Here is a 19,901-nt window from a genome sequence, read left to right as displayed (position 1 = left end):
AGATCTCGAATGTGATTTGAAATTCTTTGGGAAATCAGTGAGAGAACAGAAGACAAGTCTGATGTGCTTGCAGTACCCTGTGTTGCTGAGGAGATGTGCTACAGTGATTTATACTGGTGGTGTTTCTTAAGCACTGAAAGCTTCATGCCCAGATATTTCACATTTTTAAGTGCAATTGAGAGGTGATAGACATAAATAATTGAGGGCAAGTCATCATCTGCCAGGATCCAGTTGAGACTTTGAGCTAATCAGAGGTGATAGGAAGCATTGCTGTTATGTGAGAGCTTATCAGTGAGATATTCAAGAAGATTCCTAAACTACAGATTGAGACCAAAGAAGACTTAAACTTGTCTGCAACTCTTCAAAAGGCTTTCCTTTATCAATTAGTATCACTTCTGTTTTGCTCAGTTTCAGCTTCAGCCAGCTGTTCATCTATGAGCTGATCTTGTCCAATCACTGAGCCAACTTGGTGATGGTGCCATGGTCGTATGTGGTGAAGGATAGGTAGGGCTGTGTGTCATCTGCTGGTACTTGAGTCAGTGTTGTCTGACCAGTTCACCTAGTGGCTGTATGTAGATGTTGAAAAGGGAGGGAATTCATCCTTGTGGGACGATGATTCCTATTTGTTGGGTGCATTCCTCCAGAAAGGACTCAGACCATATCAGTATATTGCCCTGGATTCCTGTCACCTCTGACAAGCCAACCGTATTTCATGATTGACAGTATCAGATGTGGCAGAGATGACTAGGAGGATGAGTGGATGTTTTTCCTCAATCCACCAATAGGAGAACATCCATCTAGTGCCACTAAAATGGTTTTAATTCCATGTCCTGGCCTGAACCCAGGTAGTTTCAGGTCTAGAATATTAGTTTCAATTAGCTGAGCTTGTAGTTGGCTTTTAGCTGACTTCTCTATGAACTTGCTGAGGAATGAAAGGTTTGCTATATGGTGATAGTTGGCTAGAACCTATGTATCCAGGATCAGTTTCCTCGGTTTTGGTCTGACTATTGTGTGTTTGAAGGAAGAATGGAAGATTCCTTCTCTGAGGTGTTGACTATTTTAATCAGGAATGGTACGAGTTCTTTACTGTCTTTCACAAGCCAGGAATGAGATGGGTTGGATTGACATATCTTGGTTTGAGTCTCTCTTAGGGCATCCAGAACTTCTTGAGTGAACTATCTGAAATCTAGGAATGCAGTTAGGCTGTTGGTTGGTGGCTATAGGTGGTGCAAATCTATGCTGTTAGAGAAGATATCCTAAATGCGCATAATCTTGTCAGCAAAGTCAGATGATAGTTCTTCACAGTGCTTGGTGCTCAGTTATGAAATAGGTTGTAGTAGCTTATTTTCAAAGGTCAGAAAGGATCTGGAGAGCTGCAGAGAAAAATCCCTTCCAGGGGAGTGCGGGGGACACCCTTGTCACTCTTGTGCTGTTCACAGTGCTTTGTGTTAGCAGCAGTGTGAAAAGTAGCCCCAGAGAGAAACATGTCCTGTCCTGTCCTCAGCTGGAGTGTCTCGCTAGTGTAAGGTAAAAATAGGGTCCTCCAAGAGCAGAAGAAATACTGTCATATCCTGAAATTGATCTTGTCTTATTAGTCTTCAGACCCCTTTAATTTTTAATGGGAATTAATTAACATTCCAATATTTGCATGATGAAATTGCCATCTTCACATATTGTATAATGTGAAACAGCGAGACCTGTGGCACCTTAAAGACTAACGAATGTATTTGGGCTTAAGTGTCCGTGGGCAGAAACCCATTTCCTCTCTTGCTGTTTTGCTAAAAACAGACTAACACAGCTACCCCTCTGGAGCTCATCAACATGCAAGGCACTGTATAATATGAGTTAATTGTAACGTTTTATTTGTGTTTTCCTTGTTATAATAAATCTTTTTGATCTCAAACTTTATTTGGACAAAAAGGCAAACCTAAAGAATCATATTTTCCTCCATATAAAAGTCTGCTTTCCCTCATTTTTAATGCATTCTCTTGTTGTGTAATCATATTGTTTAGATCATATCTGAGAACGTAAAAGATTAAAAAAGACTCCTATGGTTTGTATAACGGTCTAAAGCAATGAAGTAGTACTATTGCAATTAGTAGAGTGGGGGGAGGGCTATTGAGAAGTGTAACTGTTCTTTGATTAAATTGGCTAAAAAAAACGTGTTTTAGTTGGAATGTGGAAAGAGCAAGAAGGAACCAACATAATGTATATTGGTTTATTAGTTGCAGATTTAATATTATTACTGCTTACATGTGGCTTTCTTTTTCAGATCCTTGTTCATTTGGGACTTTTAACAAAGGAATCTGGATTCAAGATCGCAGAGAATGCATTTAGCGGTGGCCCACTTGGTGAATTAGTCCAGTGGAGTGATTTAATTACATCTCTCTACTTACTGGGTCATGACATTAGGATTTCAGCTTCACTGGCAGAGCTCAAGGAGTAAGGAGATTATTTTCAGTTTTGAAACTAGAATACAAAAAGAAACTCCTGAAGCCCCTATTAGTACTATATATAATTTTTTGAAGAGGAAAATGAAAGTGATAATTCACTAAACAGGCGATAAGAAGATTATTTTCATGAGCTAAATATATACTCTGTGAAAAGGGATAATATGTTTTCATTGTAGCTGCAGGCTCCTGAGACTTCGTAAATTAATGCTGGAAAATTCAAACTAAGCAGCTTTATTTTTACCATTGCAGGTACTTTAAGTATCTGCAATAAGATACATTACTGACTATTCTAATTCTATGTTTTTTTGCTTTAATGTATAATATCCCCCACTCAGCATCCAGCTATTTACAATCTTAAATAAATTAATTTTAATACAAGTAAGTGCTCTGGAAATGCTCAAATTTCAGTCAAATTTACATTAGCTTTTTGTAGAATAAAGTCATCTTGGTTTTTAGTCTTAATGATACTTCCTACTGCTTTAATGCTTTTTATAATGTACCTATTTAAGATTGGGCACTTGTCCTTTTTTTCTGTAGCTTTCATTTTTACAATATATACAATAAAACCACATTATAATGAATTCTGATATAATAAAACAGTTAATAAAATACTAGAAGTGATATCCCAAGTTGTTTCAGTATATCGCATTGTGAAAATTGCTGTTCAGGTTATATTTGTACCTTTGTTTATAGACTAGAGAAATTATTCAGTGACAAGAGTCTACTATAAGAAGTCTCTATTTTATTGTACCTAATGCAATACACTTTTTAGAATTTTACTGGCTTTCAGCAGTAAGAGATTAAGATTGCATATATGCAGTTACTACCTTTGCAAAATTAGAATAAGCAGTAACCAGTGTGATTTTTTTGTTAATGTAATTGGATTATCAATACAAATAGTATTATAGTGTGAATGTAGAAAGGTGCTGGAAATATTCCCCCCACTTTTTTTTTTTTTTGCTAGGATCATGAAGAAGGTTGTAGGTAACAGATCTGGCTGTCCCACCCAGGGAGATAAAGTGGTAGAACTCATTTACATTGATATTGTGGGACTTACTCAGTTTAAGAAAACGCTTGGTCCATCATGGGTTCATTACCAGTAAGTATTACTCTTATCTGACCATTTGCAGAAGATCTTTAACAAAAGCATTTGAGTAGCACGTGTGCAGTAAATATATAAAATATTGACCTGAATACCATCTAGTCTGAATTGAATTTATTTGAAAGTCAAGCTGTTAAAAATTACTTTACTTCCTTAGAGTTCTTTCATTGTTGTTAGAACAGTGAATAAAGAGTCTCTAGCTTCTTTCTTTTCTAAACCATCTTTCTCCTTCTGATTGAAAGTCAGCAAGACACAGTATAGCAGAGATGCACTGTAGCATTTCGGAATATTTTTTATGTTGTTGAAATTGTGTATTCCATTTAAGCTACTTTCTTCTCATTTGCTCCCTATGAGTGCTGTGTTCTTTTACCTTAAATCAAATGGTAAATGTATCAGCGTGTAAATTGAGTTCATTTTTACAATTGAAGGAAGTATATCATCTTCTAATGTAAAACAAAATCACTAACTTAATCTTCATGAAAGGTGTTGGATTGAGAGTGCTGGAGACTAAGGACCTCTGTTTATCTACTGAAACAGTACTTGCGCAGTCAGTGGCAATATCTTTCACACCCACTGTCCCATCCACCACTGGAGAGAGCCATCTTTAAGGATGAATGGGTAGTTCAGTCTCTCTAGCCCATTGAGTCTACTGAGGCTACAAATTGTGGTGGCTTTTGTGACATATAAATATCTGTCCACTAGGAACTGAACTGAGGCCACTAACTGCTATTTCACATAACCACCTACTGCATATGATATGTGATTGAGAGGCACATCTCTCTCTTAGCTGACATCTGGAACCAGTAGGTCCAAAATAGCTGCTCCTACCATTATTGCAAAATGTCTCAGTATGCTGTAAAAAGCAATTCAAACTCCTTAGTTTAAAAGATTCTTTTTTTGTGTGACTTGCACTCTTGACTGTTTCTGAATTGCTCCTAATCAAGTTGGTGGTTTTCTGTCACTCAAAATTCTCAATAAATTCTTTTTTTTAAAAAGAGTGAATGTACTGAAATGTATTCTCATGTAGGCAGGAAAAAAAGTCAGTTTAGCCTTTCTCCCAGCCTGAGTTTTTTCTAAGAAGTTCCAACTTTTCCAGGATAGGTTTATTTTAAATAAGACTTATGACTAAGCTTTCACATTACAGAATTCTCTCATTGGGACTTGGAAGGAAATTCTAAATAAAGATAGGAGTTCACTAATCAATTTAATCTTGTTTTCCACTGAATTTCTTTGGTTGTTTTTCTGCCAGATATGATTCTGTCATTAGGCCAGAGTGGCAATAAACAGTCTTATAGGAAAGAAAAATATATTTATCAAATGAAAAAGGTCCCTTTCTTTTTTCCTTTTAATTTCCTATTTGCCATGTTTTATAATGAAAATATGTTAATGTAGCATGACACCAACATTATTTGATTAGCTTTCCATTTTTGTTACATTATGAATCACTACATCTTAAAATGTAAACCTATTTTTCCTGTTTTTTTCGTAATTCGACTTTTTTCTTGGTTTGTGAGTTTACCGATTAAATTTGGCTCTAAACAAATTTGTGTAAAATACAGTTTTTCTTAGTTTTGATTTTTAAAATAAATTGGTTTAGTAATGTTTCTTCCCTAGAACATGAAACACAGTATACACAGAGTAACATAAGCTTCTTGGCAAGTTTTGTGTCAGTGAAAGAATTTGTTACTTAACATGGATAATACCAGTGTAAAAGCAGAGGTTTACATATTTTTTTAGTTTATTCCAGTAGAATGATCATTCTCATATAGAACTGCTATCATGTCATTGTGTCTTTACTAATTGCTGTCTTCATTTATTAATAACAACTATAGAGTTGTTATAACTACAGTATGAACTGTTTTTTGTTCTAGAGAGAAGTTAAGGATGTTTCTGTGTTCCTCACATTTCTTTGTTTTATGCCAGTTAAATTCTCTCAGCAGCTGTCAGTATGCTGACCAGTTCAGTTTGCTTGTTCAGAACAGGCTGGAATATAAATTAAATTCAAACTTGCTGTTTGTTCACTTGAATATTAACTGCCATTTCAGTTCTGTGAGCGAACTTGAGCTCACAGGAAGTTATTGATGATTTTAAATTAGGTGACTAGAGTTTGCAGCTCCAAAAGCAATGACTCTGAATAAACCAAATCCTGTTTTGTTCATTTCTCATGCTGTTAGCACAGTGATGACGTCAGGTAATACATGTTGTGTAACCGGCACCATTGGTGCTGCCAGTATCATGAATCAAAACTGGTTTGACTTTGATGTATGCAGCTTATTTTAGAATGCCAAAGTACCTGTGGCATTAGATCAGGATTTTTAAATTTCCTGCATGTCTTTATGGATCTAATGTTTCATTCATGTACATCAGTTGAAGGTAATGTATAAATATTAATAGTTTAATATAGTTTTAAATGTGCAGCTGATCTCCTGCATGAACACGTGCATACTCCATTCAGCAGATCAGTATCTATCTCCCTTTGTCTTTTTCCACAATCTCTCCAGCAGTGGTTCACTCCCATAAGCCAACCTTTTAACAAGTTTTTTTTTTTTTTTTTTGGAAAAGAGGTAACATGACTGGTATGCGAAATGAGCAACATTCACTATAGAGAGGCCCTGAAAGTCTCTGGATTTTTTTAGGCAGGGGAGCTCTGCTTATGTTTTTACGTTAGAAATGCAGGTCCTGACTAGCCTGCAAGATTCAGTGGTCTACATTGGAAAAGCCAGCCATTGAATCGTTGTTGAATGATCTTAAACTGTTAGTATAGGCAAGGACAAACAATGATAAGCAGTAGCTTCTGTAACTTTGACAATGTTAAAGCCCAAAGTATAGGAAAATCTGAGGGGGAGGTATCTCTTTTTCGTAGACTGAGGTTCAACACTCATTTTTAAGATTTCATTTAATACTGTCTGCTCAGTGAATTCTGCAGAGATAGTTTCCGAACAGTAAATATAACCAAGAATACCTGGTACATAATTATTTTCATAACATTTAAAGAATCATGAATGACACACCCTGCTGTGTCTTGTGGCTCAGGTTTCCCTGTCCAGACCCTTCTTACCATACTCTAAACCCTTTGCTCCCTTCTGCGCAGGTCTCTGCTCTTATCTGACCTTACCTTTTCTTACCCTTTCTCAGTTTCCATGTGCTGTTATCAAATAAACAAACACTTCATTTTCTCCCTTCCTTCGTTAGCTTCCTTTCTACTGCAACCTCCTTCATTTCTGTACCTCTGTCATCCTGCTGCTTCAGAGACCTTTGGCTTTCTCTATATTGGACTCTTTCAGTTACAGATTCAGCTGTTTATATCAGCCTGTATGTGTATCATTAAATATACCTGAAGCATTTGTGCTGCTCACGTAGATGATTCAACAAGCCGCAATGAGGTCTCAATTCTTCAGCTTCTTAGAAGGCTGTCAAGTCACACATCTGACCAAAGTGTGCATTTATTAGGAATGAGCTTGAGACTACCCAAGAAACAAGAATGCTTTTCTTACTCTCTGATTTACTGATGCAGAGTCTGTTTTTGTCCTGCTCGAGTGTTTTCTGTGATGCAGAGATAATTGCCACTGTTGTAAAACATTCTCAATGAAAACAGTTGACATAAAACACTGAATAACTACTACAGAAACTGCACTGTCAGCTTTGTTGTTCTGTGATTCACAGTATGTTGTATTTTTCTGTTCATTTGATTGAAAGATCCCTATAGGGATAAAACGTGTAAATTATTCTGTTCTGTGCTGTTAAATATGAAGGTAACATTTCAGATTAAAGCTACAATTTGCCATTGCTTTTATGAATTTTCATTTAGACAGTGGGGGCTAGAGGAGACATTTCAAAAGAAATGTGTGAAACAAATGACACTACAGCTGACTGTACATGTGAGTTTTTAGGGCCAAATTCTTTCATCCTGTCTGAGGAAATGAACTTTGCATAGGGTAGTGTATAGAGGCTGGGAGGGTAGATCATTTCTCAATGGGGAGAGTAACTGCTCAACAATTCAGTGGTTGCTACTGCAGCCTGTTCCTTTTGGTAGCCCAGGCAGTTCCGGGCCCCTCACCAGTGGGAATGGAAAGTGGATCCATGTAATTGCAGATCAGTTGGTCATGCCTCCACCCACAATGTGCAGTGACATAGGTCAAACCCCTGCAGAGCTGTACTCTACAGCGGTGTGGTGTGGTGTGGAACTTTTAAAGCTCCCTGTAGTCTATCTGCTGTAACCCATATTTCACTTTTTTTTTTTTGGGCAGTTCTGCCTTTCAAACTGTATGTACCCATTGGGTTGTTGGAGGCAGACAGTTCTTGGCCCTTCAAAAGATTAAGAGAAACCAAAATCAGAATTAGTGTCCATTTAGAAGCTCAGAAGTTATCATTATATATCTCTATTACAGAGGCACCTGAGAGCACCAGTCATGGACCTGGACCCTGTAGTGCTAAGAGCTGTACACAGAACACAAAGATGGTCCCTGCCCCACAGAGCTTACACTCAAAAGATAAGACAAGAAACAGCAGATGGATGGGAGTACAAGCAAAAAATGTGACAATATTGGTCAGCGTGACAGACAGTGGTCTCAGCACATGCGTGGCCTAGCTGCTGTTAAGTTGTAGGCATCATGTAAAGGAGAGTTTTAAGGAGTGATGCGAAGGAGGATAATGAGGTAGCTTTGCAGATGTTTAGGGAGGTCTCCTTCCAACAGGGAGGGGGCAGAATGGGAGAAAGCACAAAGGTGCTTGTCTGAAAATTTAACAAGTGGGCAATGGAAGTTGGCATCCTTAGCCGATCCGCAGCAGGAGTCAACAGTGAATGAGAAATGATAGGTACAGTGAGGATAGGCCATGAAGGGCCTTGAAAATGAAGACAAGCAGCCTATGGTTGATGTGCTAGAGAAGGGAGAGCTAGTGGAAGGATTCAAAGAGGGGGTATATTATACTTTTAAATCTTTTTTTTGTTGCTATAAGTTAGTTACAGAGAGAGGAATTTAATACCTTTTTCTTTGATTCCTTACACTGTGCCTATAAACAACTATTCCCAGATGAATAAGCTAAATTTGTAAAGTGTATCCAACAAAACCAAATACCAGACGGGCATGCTTACATTTTAATTGATATGAATATACAGTAGTTAGTGACTTTTAAAACTTACATTTGTTCTTCTTATAGCTTGTTTGGTTGCATCTATGGTTGTTGACAATGAAATCGTAAATTAAAATGAACAGTAAAAAACATTTTTGTGATTTCACAACTTAGAAATGATTAAGGTTTGTTCTGGGGGAAGGATGTTCTTAAATTTACAAGAAAAAGCTTAGTCAAAGAAGAAAGTGAATGGTTTTAATTACTTGATTTTCATTCAGGTGTATGTTACGAGTACTGGATTCGTTTGGGACTGAACCTGAGTTTAATCATGCTCATTATGCCCAGTCTAAAGGCCACAAAACGCCATGGGGGAAATGGAACCTTAATCCACAGCAGTTTTATACAATGTTCCGTAAGTATCCTTGTTTTCCTATATAATTTATTTCTAGAGCTAGAATTAAAAAGTGAATGTTCCCATTAAGGAGAATCTTTGCAGTTTCAAAAGCTAGGTCATAATCTAAGAAAACACAGAGGAGCAGGTGCTCATAAGTCTGTTTTTGAGTTTGCAAAGCTGCAGTACTCTCTGCACAAATGCACAAAAGAACATTAACTGGATGTAAACATTAGTAAGAACAGTATTAACTGGATATAAATATTGATAAGGAGGTTTATTCTAAAGTTAGCTTTTGAACATATAGTGATTGAGCTTCTAACTGTAAGCATTTCTGGAGTTCTCTTTTGTTAGCTTCAATTTCTCAAATCCTTCTGCAAAGTGATTTTTTTTAAGTATCTGCAGAGCGATTGCATTTGGTACACTAAATTACAGTTGTATTTGTTCATTTTAAATCAGAATTCTTCAGGCTGTGCTGTTATATTTCTGCCTTTTTTCATAAGTCTTGTCTATAATTGAGCAGAGTACACAATGCTTTCCTTGTTGCTTTTCATTCAGTATCATAAACTCTCAATCTCCATTCAACATAATTTTCGCATCTATAATTTTTCTTGTAGATAGTTTTAAGGTTTGCACCCTGTTTGTTTTCCTGCTATGAGCATTTAAACTGAGGTGGATTGATTCAGATTATTTCAAGCCAACAACCTACATTGCTGTTGAAAATTAGAACATGTACTTGAGAACAACGTAACTGAAAGTTGCAATTCTTGACTATTATAAAAAAAAGTAAAGCTATTCAGTGGCTCTGAAATATTTAGACAGCTCATGCAGTGCCTGATGTGTATGTCTAAAAATCAGTGTCCGCTAATCAAATTGTTGGAGTGAATATAGTGTATTTAGATCAAGAGAATGGGAGCCAGGACTTGTAGGTTTTATACCTGTCTCTGCAGTGTAACTTACTGATGTGATTTTTTTTTAGCAAGCTAACTAACACCTCCTATGCCATTTCAACAGGCACAGCAGCAAAAACAAGGCAAGCATATTTTGGGAGAAAGTCATTTTTTCTTATAAAGACACCAGATAGATGCCTATCCTATATGTGTGTGCAGTTCTGGTCTTCCACGTTTAAGAAAAATGAATTCAAACTAGAACAGGTGCAGAGAAGGGCTACTAGGGTGAGCCGAGGAATGGAAAACCTGCCTTATGAAAGGAGACTCCGAGTTTGTCTTGTTTATCCTAACCAAAAGGAAGCTGAGGGGAGAGATGATTGCTCTCTATAAATACATCACAGGGTTAAATACCAGGGAGGGAAAGGAATTATTTAAGTTCAGCACCAATATGGACACAAGAACAAATGGATATAAACTGGCCACCAGGAAGTTTAGACTTGAAATTAGACAAAGGTTTCTAACCATCTGGCGAGTGAAGTTCTGGAACAGCCTTCCAAGGGGAGCAGTTGGGGCAAGAAACCTAGCTGGCTTCAAGACTGAGCTTGATAAGTTTATGGAAGGTATGGTATGATGGGACAGTCTAGTTTGGCAATTGACCTTTAACTACTAGCAGTAAATATGCCCAATGGCCTGTGATGGGACGTTAGATGGGGTTGGTTCTAAGTTACTGCAGAGAATTCTTTCTTGGTGTCTGGCTGGTGAGTCTTGCCCACATGCTCAGGGTTTAACTGATCACCGTATTTGGGGCTGGGAGGGAATTTTCCCCCAGGGCAGATTGGCATAGGCCTGGAGGGTTTTTCGTCTTCCTCTGCAGCATGGGGCACGGGTCACTTGCTGGTGGATTCTCTGTACTTTGAAGTCCTTAAATCATTATTTGAGGACTTCAATAGCTCAGTCTTAGGTTAGGGATCTATTATAGTACAGGATGGGTGAAGTTCTGTGGCCTGCATTGTGCAGGAGGTTAGACTAAATGATTATAATGGTCCCTTCTATATTATTTCCCTTTGGCCGTAACAAATTGATTAATGAATCCCACCCAATGCTGTCAAAAAAACACCCTGATAAATCCCAAACATTAGTCATGTTGGATAACTACACAATAATAACCCTACACAGATCTATCACGATACCTCCTTTAATATACCTGTTTCAGACACACACACGTCACCTGCATTTGTTATGAATACACAGATTTCTGATAGTCTGAAACACAGTACACATTTGGTCTTTTTTTCCTTTATACAATCACAGTGCATCTTTTCAGTAATGGCAAGGTGTGCTCTAATATTACTCTACTTCAACAATGACTGCTAGAAAAGTGTCCAATTTTTCCTGCTTTATTTATACATGGTTCAGTGCATTGGAACTGCAGCCAAATAGACATTGACGGAGACACAGATCTCCTCCTTGACAGAATAGGGAAAGGTTGAAAGGTCGCCACTTTGTGTCAGTAAAAATCAAGGAGACAGTGTAAGATATCATCTTGTTAAGAATACAGTAATGGTCACACTGGGTCAGACCAATGATCCATCTAGCCCAGTATCCTGTCTTCCAACAGTGGCCAATGCCAGGTGCTACAGAGGCAATGAACAGAACAGTAATCATCAAGTGATCCATCCTGTCGCCCATTCCCAGCTTCAGGCAAACAACTTTCTTTCACAAACTTACTTTATCCACTGAGTTGTCTTTTCCCTCATAATTCATGAAGTGCACTTTTGAAAATCTTAGCCACATACGCTTAAAAGTGATCTGGAGTGTCCAATTTAAGATTTCTTAAAGGAGGTGATGGGAAGACAGCTTCAAAAAGTGCTGGGCATACAGCTTTGAAAACCAGGCCAATTTAATGTGTTGGGTTGGGCATTCAAAATTCTTCTTGAAAATTTTGTACTTTTTATGTTTTATATCCATACTTTGTTTGGTTTAATGGATGGTAAATAATGCTTGACAGATTGGAAATACCTTTGTTCTCTCGGTCTTTTATATCAGGTCAGCTGTTTGGGTTATAGTCACTCTGTCAAATGATAGAGAAAGATTATGAAGTCTTCCAGTTTCACCCCTGCATGATTTGGGTTGAACAGTTGCTCAGACTTCAGTTATCTCCAGCAGAAGGTGGAGAAGAGTCACTTGTACAGGCAGTCTAAGAGCAGGAGAGGCCTGGAAAAGGACTTCCTTGTAGTTATGCATAGTTGCTTCTGGGATCCAATCCATATACCACTGCCCAGTGCAACCCCAAAAGCAGATGATGCTAGCTAGGTAGGGGCCTGGTGAGAGCAGGCATAGTATTCAGTGTTCAAACTTGGCAGCCAAGTCACTTTCGGAGTTTGGGCTTTTTTCACCTTATATGGTAGAGGTGTGTGTTGACATTTTGTTCTTTAAGTAGAACTTCTGCCAAAGGATATCTGTGCTCTGGCAACACTAAAGGGGTCAATGGAACAGAGACAAAAGAGTGGGATTTTATTTTTCATACAGTAACTCTAATAAATAATGAGGCGTGAAAAGAAGAATTACGTGTTTGTCCAGTATTGAGAGAGATCTGGTTTATGCCCAGTGTATCTGAGAAATAGTTCAGGAATGTTGTGAGAAGGTTACCAACATAATGCTGTCAAGCTCCACGAGGGCAAGGCTTATCTACTGTGCAAGTGCTGGTGGTGGAAATTAAACCAAACCCAATTTATTTAGAATGTTTTGAAGCTTCTGTTTGTGGCCCTGCATTAATGGGAGTTCCTCATTGTTGCAGATTCTGTAAAAGAACATCTTATCTGCTTTTTCATTGTTGACTATATTTGAGGCTACTTGCTGTCTACCATGCTGTTGAATTTAACTGCTCTGTAAAATTCTAAGAGACATACTTAGTTTATCATCATCATGCACTATGCATACAGTCCTAGAGAAGTACAGGGAAAGCTGTTCAGCAAATTAAGTATCTGCATTCACAATTGTTTAGTGGCAAGTAACAAAAAATATGGTAACAAATTGTGACTAGAAGATGTAACTATGAAAGCATGATAATGAGTTGTAACTGGACACTGCTAGGCAGTGTTTGTGAGATGGTGGGCGGTTGAGCAAATGTGCCTTTCACTTCTGATGACCTAATTTCATATTCTTGGTTCATGTTCCAAACAGAAAATGAATTTTAAAGCCAGGGCTCATTTGCCATGCATTATTTAATACAGTTGGTACATAACTTTCTGTGTGAGGCCCTGCACAAGACAGCAGCTCAGAATGACGGTGCACGGAGATAATAGTTGCCAGGGCAATCCTGACCACCAACTCTAGATTGTACTTATCACCTCCGTTTCATGCATGCTAAATTCTCTTTATTTAAAGGGAAAAAATTGTTTTTAATGCAGCAAAGAAGCAAACATTGTTTTTATTAATTAATGCATGTGCATCCAGTGGTCTGAGCCGGGTGCTAGGTTTTGCAAATCCTGATTAATAATTTCAGCTATGGATCTGATTCTCTTTATTTTCTTTTTTACCCCCTCTTAGTTTCCCCCTTATTAAATGTGGGTAATAGTTATCCATATTCAGAGGTTTTGTGAGGTTTAATAGTTCTTAAAGTGCTGCATATATAATAGGATTTACTCCTACTATTATTACATACTCCTGTGCAGAACAAGCAACTTCATAAACTGTATTTAAAAAAGTGTACATATGCATATACTGTTGGAGTTTAACAGATAGTATCTATCCAGTTTTTAAAATCCTACATATGGAGGTTATTCTGCCTCTTCAGTACTTGGCATTTTGTCACAACAGAGATGGTAAAGATGTAAGTCAACTAAACTCATTCTGAAGCATGTGCAATTGCAGTACTATAGACCTCTCAAGGATTTGATGTGTTGCTAAATTGGATGGGAAAGAGCCAACTTTCTTGGCCTCTCACTCACCCAAAGGTAGCACAGTCTTTTATCGGGTTGTGACCTTAAAATATTTTTCAGTAAAGATTTTACAGTATGATAGTAACTCAGCTTTACTTTGAGAGTTTTGGTTCTGAGGGGCAAGAAAATTATTACTGGCTAAAAATCAAGCAAGCAGGAATCAGGCAGGCAAAAGTTGATATAATTTCTTAATGTAGTCAATTTTAGAAAAAGCTATTTGGATCTGGACTGGAACACAACTTTTCACATAAAGCAAATATAATTACTAAGATGGGCCAAATTCAAATAGTAACCTATTAACAAAATGTTGTTCATTTCATTGCCAGTCCGCTGACTTATCGAGAAGCATGAGGTTCTATTTCCCTTTTTATGTGTTTCTGTCTAAGTACAGTTATGCAAACTAGCAATGTTAGTGCTTTTAAAAATACGTAATCTTGCTTATAAATCCTATTAAGCTCTTTGTGTCTGTGATCTGAAGAAGTGAATTGATAATATACTCAGAATTTAAACAACAAAAATTGTTTTTCTTTTACATTTGTATTGCCTTCTCATTCTTTTGCATGCATATGCTAAAATACGAGAAGATGGAAAAGGTGCCCTTGATCAATATTATTCATTATGCACCATTTATTGTTAAATACCACTGTCAGTTTCTCTGGTCTAGAAGTCCTCTGTCTGACTGGAGATGAAACACTTTTTTGTGAAAAGGGTAATTATAATTTGATTTTATGTAGCTTATTCAAGGCACATAAGTCCTAAATAGAGAATATAATAACTGAGAGGATTTCAGTGTCTGTTTAATATGTATTAAATTGTTTTCCTAGAAATCTTTCTTGTAGCCTTGTGCTTCTGGGTCCCATCGGTATTTCCTGCATTAGTGCGTTGAGACTGGAAATCTCTGATCCTGGCAATAAGTGCATGTGTCTACTTTGACAATTATAAAACAACTATATATACAACTGATTGACTATTTTTTCCTACTCAGAAAGCAATTTATGTATTATGTAAATATTTTATACAAACTATTTTTCTCCTAGATCTTTTATTTGAAATTCTTGCATTTTACTTGTGAATCTGTATATACCATCCATTTTACTGAAATTGTGAGAGATTGACTAGTGACATAAAAATGTAGTGTGTGTGTGTGTGTGTGTGTGTGTGTGTGTGAGAGAGAGAGAGAGAGAGAGAAAGAGAGAGAGAGAGACTGACTTATCTTTTCTATGGTGTCAATTAGTGTTCTAATTTTCAGGAATAAACTAGTGAAGCCCCATAATCATATTTGATTTCTGTAGTTCTCATCAGTTATCAACTAAATACACTCCAAACACAGAAATCTATACACTACCTGAGCTATTCTGCATCCGTCTCAGGATTCTGAGTTCTGATTATCCCACTCTTCACCCAACTCTTTGATGGTTGATGCAGTGAATGAATGGGGTAAACAATACCTCAGTCACAAAATGTCTTCAGCTTCTAGGTCACATTGTAGCTTGCACTTTTGTGACAAATCATGCAAGATTATGCCTTTGCTATCCCTAGGGATGACTCAGAATAGCTTACAAACCAAGCAGACACAGTTTAGACAAATGGGTATCAGTTCCCCGACAAGTGAAACGCCTTAGATTGGTGGAAGGATCATCACAAAGTAGTTGCCGGAGTTCCTTCTTACAACTGGTGCCAATGGTCACTGTAATGACAGACATCTTTATTGGGATGAGGATGCACCTCAATGCTCATATGGTACAGGGCAGTTGGTCACCCAAGAAACCACCCTCCACGTCAACCTGTTGGAGCTCAGAGTGGTTAGAAATGCCTGCCTTCATTTTCTGCCTTTCATCAAAGGCCAGTCTGTGTGTCCTGCATGCAGGTGGGGACGAGATCCCCTTCCCTCTGCATCAAAGCAATAAAGCCATGAAACTGATGTATAAGGCATTGCATAAGAATTTCATCACAGCTGATGCTCTCTGCAGGTCTTTTCCCCCAGGACTATGAGTGGGAGTTGGACTCTGATTCTTACCAACATATTTCAGATTTAGGGATTCCCAGAAGTGGACCTTTATGCCACAGCTTCAAACAAAAAAAATGCTACCTGTTCTGTTCCAGGGAAGGCGCTTAGTAGCTATTACATCCACCTGAAGAGTGGGTGAAATTGGGGCCTTAGTGCCAGACCCTCCTTTCACAATATTTTACAACGACAAGATTTCCTTAAAGCCACATCCCAGATTCTTTCCTAAAGTATCATCTGAGTTTCACCTGATTCAGACTATTCATCTACCAGTTTTCTTTACGAAACCACATAGTTCCATTTTGAAGACTGATCTCCACACTCTAGATGTCCAGAGAGTGCTGGCTTTCTAATTGGATGGGACTAAATCATTCAGGAATTCTCCAAGACTCTTCGTTTCGTTTGCAGACAGATTTAAAGGATTGGCTGTCTCTACCCAGAGATTGTCAAAATGGATCTCCTGATGTATTATTGCTTGTTATGGTCCTGCCAGTATTCCACTTCCTCCTGGTGTGTCAGCTCATGCTATGAGGTCTCAGTCTATATCTGTGACCCTCCTTAAAAATTTCCCTGTATCTGAGATCTGCAGAACCACTGCATATTCCTCCATACATAGCTTCTCCAGACGCTGTCCTAATCAATGCCTCTAGATGACATGGGGCAGTTAGTGACACAGTTCTTTCCTCAATCATGGACTAGATTCCGAAGCTCCCTCCTCCTTTTGGGGGTACTGCTTGGTAGACACCTGAAGTGGAGCACCCATACTCATCCTGTGCAGTAACTGTGGTTCTTTGAGATGCATGTCCGTGTGGGGGCACCACTACTCATCTTATTTCCCCCTTGCTTTGGAGTTTGTTGAGACACTTGACAATGGAGAAGGAACTGAGAGTGATTCATCTATGTGCAGCTCAGTATAGCGTTGGTGCAGGGCAAAAGGGATGACTAGGGTGCCTCCATGGGCTGAATGGACACTGCTAATGAAAATTTCCAATCAGAGATGTGTGGGGCGTACGTACCTCTCAAATGGAGCACCCAGAGGGGGCATGTCTCAAAGAACCACAGTTACTGCACAGGTTGAGCACCTCCTCTTCTTAATATGTTAATCCCTTTCTAGTTGAACACATCGTTAGTGAGGGAGAAAAAATTCTTCCCCTATGGGGCACCTATAGCATCTCTAAATGCACCTAAATGGCTAGCGTTATTGGATGTTGCTCATAACAAAAGACTTGTAGAGACTCCAAGATAACATAGAAAAGTTTCATGCAATGTGTCCTTTTAGAACATAATGCGCCAATAAATAAATTTATTTTATAACAACAGAGGGTGAAATCCTAACTACAGTGAAGTTAATGAAAAAACCCAATTGATTTCAGTGGGACCAGGCTTTCACCCACTATTTATAACGATTATGTGAACCAAATGGTAAAATTCATATTAACCTCTTACATCTCTCCTCTGTGTATACTTTTGTGATTTTACATGAAAATAATTAAAATGGAGACACCATATTAAAGTAAGTTGTACCATGCTTGATGTTGCCTACTTTTCCACTTTGGGAGGTGAACCAGTATGCAAATTTGAACTGCTAAGTACAATTAAACTCTAACAAGTGATTATAGTAATAATTAAGCCACCCTGGACTTTCATGTGTATTGTTCCTCAATGTCTTACAGCTCATTTCACAAGTGTAAAGATAGTGTTTTTCTAATTGCCAGCTCTGCAAATTGCAATGGGATTCTGAAAGTCAAACTGAGTTACTTCTGGCTTACACACCATCATCTTTCAATTGGAACGTAAAGCTACACATCATAAAAAGTACTGTTAGTCAAGTTCCAGCTTCAGAATTTTTATTGCTGGTGATGAATGAGTAAGAAAAGAATGACTTACTTCTGTTGTTGTATTGGTTCTGTAGGACTTAAAATAATAAGAATTAATCTTGTCAATAAAGTAAGCAAATATATCTCTGAATATACATGCAGGGAGCAGATTTGCTAAGTGAGGAGACATGTCCATGTAAGTCACTTTCTGACTATAACCACACATTTAAAAACCCAGTGCCTTATTACTTCATGTAATAAACATCTCTCCTTTCCTTCTTGCAGCTCACACTCCAGACAACAGCTTCCTTGGATTTGTGGTGGAGCAGCATCTTAATTCCAGTGACATTAAACACATTAATGACATCAAAAGGCAGAATCAGTCACTTGTTTATGGCAAAGTAGATAACTTCTGGAAGGTGAGTTGCAATTTTTTTTTTCTTTACATCTTCGTGAAATTCATTTTGATCAAGGGAAAAAGACCCAAAACTCAAGACTTACAGTAAGCTGCCATGTGAATTTCTAATAAGTCCTTTGTCTGAAAATAAGCAGTAACTTCAAAAAAATTATCTACTGAACGTTTTGGGGACCTTATAATAAAAGGGGCATCTGTCTAGCCAGATGGAGGAGTGGGTCTGAAAATCTTTGAACAATACCTGTCTACTTCACTTTGGCTGTAAAAATGCTAGAGCTTTCGGTAGTGTATGTGCTTGTGTGCGCTGATGAAGGATGGTGAGACACAATGGAATTTTGAGTGTTGCATAGCATTTCCCTTGCTTGGATAAAGGAGTTTTTTATATAGCCAAGTGAATAGGATGCTTGTTTTGTTTTATTTACTGGTGACAAAATTAGTCTGTGTGTTGATCTACAGAGGCTGAGTCTGCTTCAGCTCCTAGCTACAGCACCTTGGCTCTTTAGCTTAAGATGTAGTAGATTTAGATTAGGTTTAGATGTTCCCAATTCAGTTCCCACTATGTTGGTCAAGCTGTCAGCCATCATATAAGTGGGAACTTGTCTGGGATTCAAACTGCTGTTGGCTTCAGACACTCAAGAAGAACTTACAATGAGCAGAAGAAGTGCTATTACCAGACTGATTTGAGGGAGACACAGTAAATGTTAAGAGACATTGAAGGGATTTGAAGTGGTGCAGAGGCTTAGTAAACCTGGACTGTATGTCATAAACAACTCTCTTTCAGTGACTTATTCTCTTGCGGGCTGCAGAAAGAAAATTTTTCCTGCATTTGATAACCTCATATCAGAACATCCTGTTATGTGGAACCTTCAGGCTCTCACTTTAAAACTTCGGAAATATCCCTTCTCATACTCCCTTGGAAAAATCAGCTTTGTGCTTTTTTGACCTTGATGTTGTACAACTATCATATCTGGACAAAGAAACATTAATGTTTATATTGTCATTGACAATGAGCTCTGCTTCACAAAAGGAATATTTTAATTCTTCTTTTAGAGTTGCCTGTGTGCATTTGTAACCACTGCTGAGAATGTCACAGGTCCCAAAGTATGCCAATCTACAGAGCGTATGATTCTGCTACAGTTCCTAGCTCCAGAGTTTTGGTTCTTCATATTAAGATGTAGTAGCTCATGCTCTTAGGTTTAGATTTTCCCAGTTCAATTCCCACTATGTTGGCCAAGCTGTCAGCCATCATGTAAGTGGGAGCTTGTCTGGAATTCAAACTGCTGTTGGCCTCAGACACACAGGAGGAGCTTCCTATGAGCAGAAGTAGTACATAACCCACTGGTGTTTGTGTGTTAAAAGTCTTCCTCTGTGCCCAATCCACAGAGAATATAAATTGTTACAGCCTCCAACTGCAGAGCCTTGTCTCTTTAGCTGGCACTGTGATAGCTCAGGCTTTTATCTCCAGAGGTTCCAGGTCAATCTCTGGTGTCTTGGTCACAATGGCAGCCACCACACATCAGCATTTACAGGACCTAATGCCTCTAGTAGCGAGCTGTGGAATAGTATAATTACTGGGGACCCCGTATCATGCTCATGTTAGGATGATATCATCCTTTCCATTTACATAAAGGAACACACACACCCTAATCTCTTTGCTGCTACCACCACTGAGGCTATGTCTACACTGACGGCGGCAAAGTTGCCGCCGTCAGATCGACTTATCTGGATCGACTGAGCGGTCAGTGAAGACCCGCTCAGTCGATCCAGAAGTCAACGCTATTAATCCACCCCCGCAAGTGGTGTAGGACTGCATTGAC

General features: G+C 38.3%; 1 protein-coding gene across 1 annotated transcript in view; it reads left to right on the top strand.

The window, feature by feature from the left end:
- MGAT5 (alpha-1,6-mannosylglycoprotein 6-beta-N-acetylglucosaminyltransferase) overlaps positions 1 to 19,901 on the top strand; it is a 217,047-nt gene that overhangs the window by 137,379 nt on the left and 59,767 nt on the right. Inside the window, exons 8-11 of the mRNA XM_067549543.1 lie at positions 2,273 to 2,442; positions 3,418 to 3,552; positions 8,904 to 9,037; positions 17,955 to 18,088. Of these exons, the coding sequence (XP_067405644.1) occupies positions 2,273 to 2,442; positions 3,418 to 3,552; positions 8,904 to 9,037; positions 17,955 to 18,088 (573 nt within the window). The remainder of the gene's footprint in view (positions 1 to 2,272; positions 2,443 to 3,417; positions 3,553 to 8,903; positions 9,038 to 17,954; positions 18,089 to 19,901) is intronic.

The sequence above is a fragment of the Emydura macquarii genome, unplaced genomic scaffold, assembly GCF_026122565.2.
Source record: "Emydura macquarii macquarii isolate MOO-44397 ecotype Brisbane River unplaced genomic scaffold, CSIRO-AGI_Emac_v2 contig_1253, whole genome shotgun sequence".
In the NCBI taxonomy this organism is placed as follows: domain Eukaryota; kingdom Metazoa; phylum Chordata; order Testudines; family Chelidae; genus Emydura; species Emydura macquarii.
This window is presented reverse-complemented; position numbering and strand designations above follow the sequence as displayed.